At 35.0% G+C, this 2,981-nt stretch overlaps 1 protein-coding gene across 1 annotated transcript; it reads left to right on the top strand.

Annotated features, from left to right (window-relative positions):
• Window positions 1-378: 378 nt before the first annotated feature.
• Window positions 379-2,762, top strand: LOC107913961 (50S ribosomal protein L18, chloroplastic). Its single transcript, XM_016842687.2, has 4 exons — window positions 379-680; window positions 770-1,025; window positions 1,611-1,772; window positions 2,386-2,762. Exons 2-4 carry the CDS (start codon window positions 807-809, stop codon window positions 2,533-2,535), a joined length of 531 nt encoding a protein of 176 aa, XP_016698176.1. The 5' UTR covers window positions 379-680; window positions 770-806; the 3' UTR covers window positions 2,536-2,762.
• Window positions 2,763-2,981: the final 219 nt, after the last annotated feature.

Genomic DNA, 2,981 nt, shown 5'->3' with positions numbered 1-2,981 from the left:
ATTTTAATATGTTTTTATTAATTTTAAGATTTATTATAATATTTATAAATATTTATGAATTTTATCAGTTTATATAAATTTTTAATATATGATAAAATTAAATGAAAAGCTGTTACGTGCAGGGGCAAAGTTAGAAATTCTTGTAGGGGTTAAAATTAAATTGTAATTTTTACGATAATAAAAATATGATTTTACCATTTTAATAATCTATATCTTTATAAATTTTGAAAGATTAAATCTAATTTTTATTATTTTTAGGGAATCAAAATATAATATTATCTTTATTAATTTTAAATTTTAAAAAATTTTAGGGGGCCTACTATCCCCTACCTATTCCCCTAATTATGTGTTATGTGAATTGATTTTAACAGTGGCTTAGAAATAGTATATAATGTAAAATTATGATATTGGGTTGGGCTTCGGTTTTTGAGTTGAGGCGGAAGGTGATGGGACCAGCACGCAAGGGATGAGAACAGGAGATGGTGTTCAGGCAAACAAGGCCGAACTGGCCGAGGACATTCCCTTTATTTCATTCATACGCTTTATCCCTTTTCTTATCCAAATCTCGCTCCTCCCAGACTTCACTCCCCTCTCACTGCAACACTCATAGCACACTATCCACACTTGCTTTCTTTGCTTTGCCTTCCAGTACAGCCCCATTTTAAAGCCTTGGAAAGCAGGTATGACGTATTGTTTCTTCTGTTTAATAATAAATGAATGATAATCATGGTTATGTTTTTTGATGATATTTGTTTAAATTGAAACGCAGACAGACAGCATTAAGGAATCTCGAATCTCAACTGGGTATGGCAATTACTGCAACGGCTATGACTATGACTGTCAGTACGGGATTACAGTTTGCTGGTTCTCTCAATCATAAACAGACTTCTTTTTTAGGAGTTCCCTTGAGGCTGTCAATGTCAAACCCTCAGCCATCTTTACCCTCTGTCTTCCTCAATGTTCAAGCCAAAGCTCGCACCCGAACAGAAGATCGTGAGGCCCGCCATTCTCGCATTAGGAAGAAGGTTACGACTGTTTCTTTTTAAGCATGATATTTTATTTGTTTAAAGCGAATCCTATTTCTTATCTCAGTTATACTCTCATTAAGAAAATGCAAATTCCTTTTACATTTATCTCCATTTCTTAGCTTATCAAGTACTGTTTATCTTTCAAATTTACTCATTTATTAAAAATGATGTTTCCGTACATGTTTTGGGACCAAATGGGGTTAGATTATTTTGTCCATAGGATATATTAGATTAAGGAACCCTGTTATCTTAAGCTGTGGTAAAACTTTGTAAGAGCCATGCTATTTTATGTGCCAAAGAAACAAATAAGAGCTATAATATTTTCTTCTTCTTATATAGAAGAATTGATGGGAGTTCGTGTAAACTTCATCTTTAATAAGTTAGAAAAGAGGGGGATGGGCGGATAAATGAGATTCTTTTGATCATCATCATCATCATCATCTTTCTTAATGGTCGGTTTCCTCTCCGAATGGATTTGATATTGTTATAGTGAAATCTATTGGCTTTGGTTACTATGGTTTAAGTCCCTCAAGCATACAGAGTATCCCCTATCTTACTACAGGGGGTTTCTTGCTTTTGTAGATTGAAGGGACACCAGATAGACCAAGACTGTGTGTCTTCCGTTCCAACAAGCATCTCTATGTCCAGGTCATTGATGACTCAAAGATGCACACACTAGCTTCTGCTTCAACAATGCAGAAACCGATTTGTGAGGAGTTCAACTACACATCGGGTCCTACCATTGTGAGTTCATAGATAAAATTAGTTGTCAACTGAATCATTTTCAGCTTTTTCTACCTGGCTTTCATTCATTGCTCTGGCTCTGAATGATAACTAAAGGGTTTTTGATTGGCCTGCTTGTTTTACTTAAGCATATAAATTGCTTTAATAAGCAGTTATTTATGTTTTTTGGGTGTGCTTCTTATTTCCAATTGGTCAAAAGAAATGCTAAAGGAAAAAAAGTGCTTGAGTTCTGTTGGTGAGTATTGTTCTGGATGGAAGAAAAATGGAAAGAAGTGGTATTTAAGCCTTCAACTGTCTCAAAAATTAGGCCCTTTGGGGAGTTATCAATTATTCTTGATTTTCCATTCTCTCCTACGATTACCTTCTCCCTGCAATTTTGAATTTGAGTCCATACATGTTGAGTCTGTGCTGATAGTTATTTCGTTTTGTTTATGTTTGTGTCCATAGTTGAATTTACTTCTCATCATCCTTCATTCTGTTTCAGCGTGGAGCTTGATCTATCTGTTGTACAATTTCCTTAGCCCAAATCTGCTTGATGTGTTGCTCATGGTTTATTCCATTTCCAACATGTATTTGATAAAATTGCCTAAAATTTTCAATCTTCTGGCTTCAGGAAGTGGCGAAGAAAGTTGGTGAATTCATTGCAAAATCTTGTTTGGAAATAGGGATCACAAAGGTTGCCTTTGACAGAGGTGGATATCCCTATCATGGACGTGTACAAGCCCTTGCTGATTCTGCTAGGGAGCATGGGCTTCAGTTTTAAAAGTTGTGCAGTTAGCATTCTTTTGAACTTTGTCGCTTTTCCTTGTTTCGTTTTGTAACTTTCCTTTTATTGTTTTTCCAAATCCTTTTACTAAAACAGCATGAAGAACGCTCTTTCGTATCATCTCTAGAAGTGTATTTGATGACTTTTTTGCTTCTCTCATGAGCTCATTGTTGGAATCTGAAGTTAAAAAAATACTTTAAAGAAAATTGAAGGTTCCAGTTCAACTCCTAAATTGCTGCTGTTTATTAGAACTTGGGAATAGTAATATATTTTGTATCATGTGATAAAGTTGGCACGGGGCAGCACAAACAGGACGAGGATTTGTGATATATAGGTTGCTAGAGTTGAGATGCCAACTTCAAATGATTCTTTAGAAATGAGCTATTATATAGTTTCGAGAAACTTTGCTGAGAATTGAAGGTGGGAGATATGATGGCAAAGAA

The sequence above is a fragment of the Gossypium hirsutum genome, chromosome A08 (assembly GCF_007990345.1).
Source record: "Gossypium hirsutum isolate 1008001.06 chromosome A08, Gossypium_hirsutum_v2.1, whole genome shotgun sequence".
Taxonomy (NCBI): domain Eukaryota; kingdom Viridiplantae; phylum Streptophyta; class Magnoliopsida; order Malvales; family Malvaceae; genus Gossypium; species Gossypium hirsutum.
This window is presented reverse-complemented; position numbering and strand designations above follow the sequence as displayed.

What these genes read in the sequence shown, in the direction of transcription:
- LOC107913961 (XM_016842687.2), top strand. Translation starts at nt 807, where the DNA reads ATGGCAATTACTGCAACGGCTATGACTATGACTGTCAGTACGGGATTA. An exon ending in ATTCTCGCATTAGGAAGAAG is followed by an intron (nt 1,026 to 1,610) that starts GTTACGACTGTT and finishes TTGCTTTTGTAG; the next exon opens with ATTGAAGGGACACCAGATAG. An exon ending in ACACATCGGGTCCTACCATT is followed by an intron (nt 1,773 to 2,385) that starts GTGAGTTCATAG and finishes TTCTGGCTTCAG; the next exon opens with GAAGTGGCGAAGAAAGTTGG.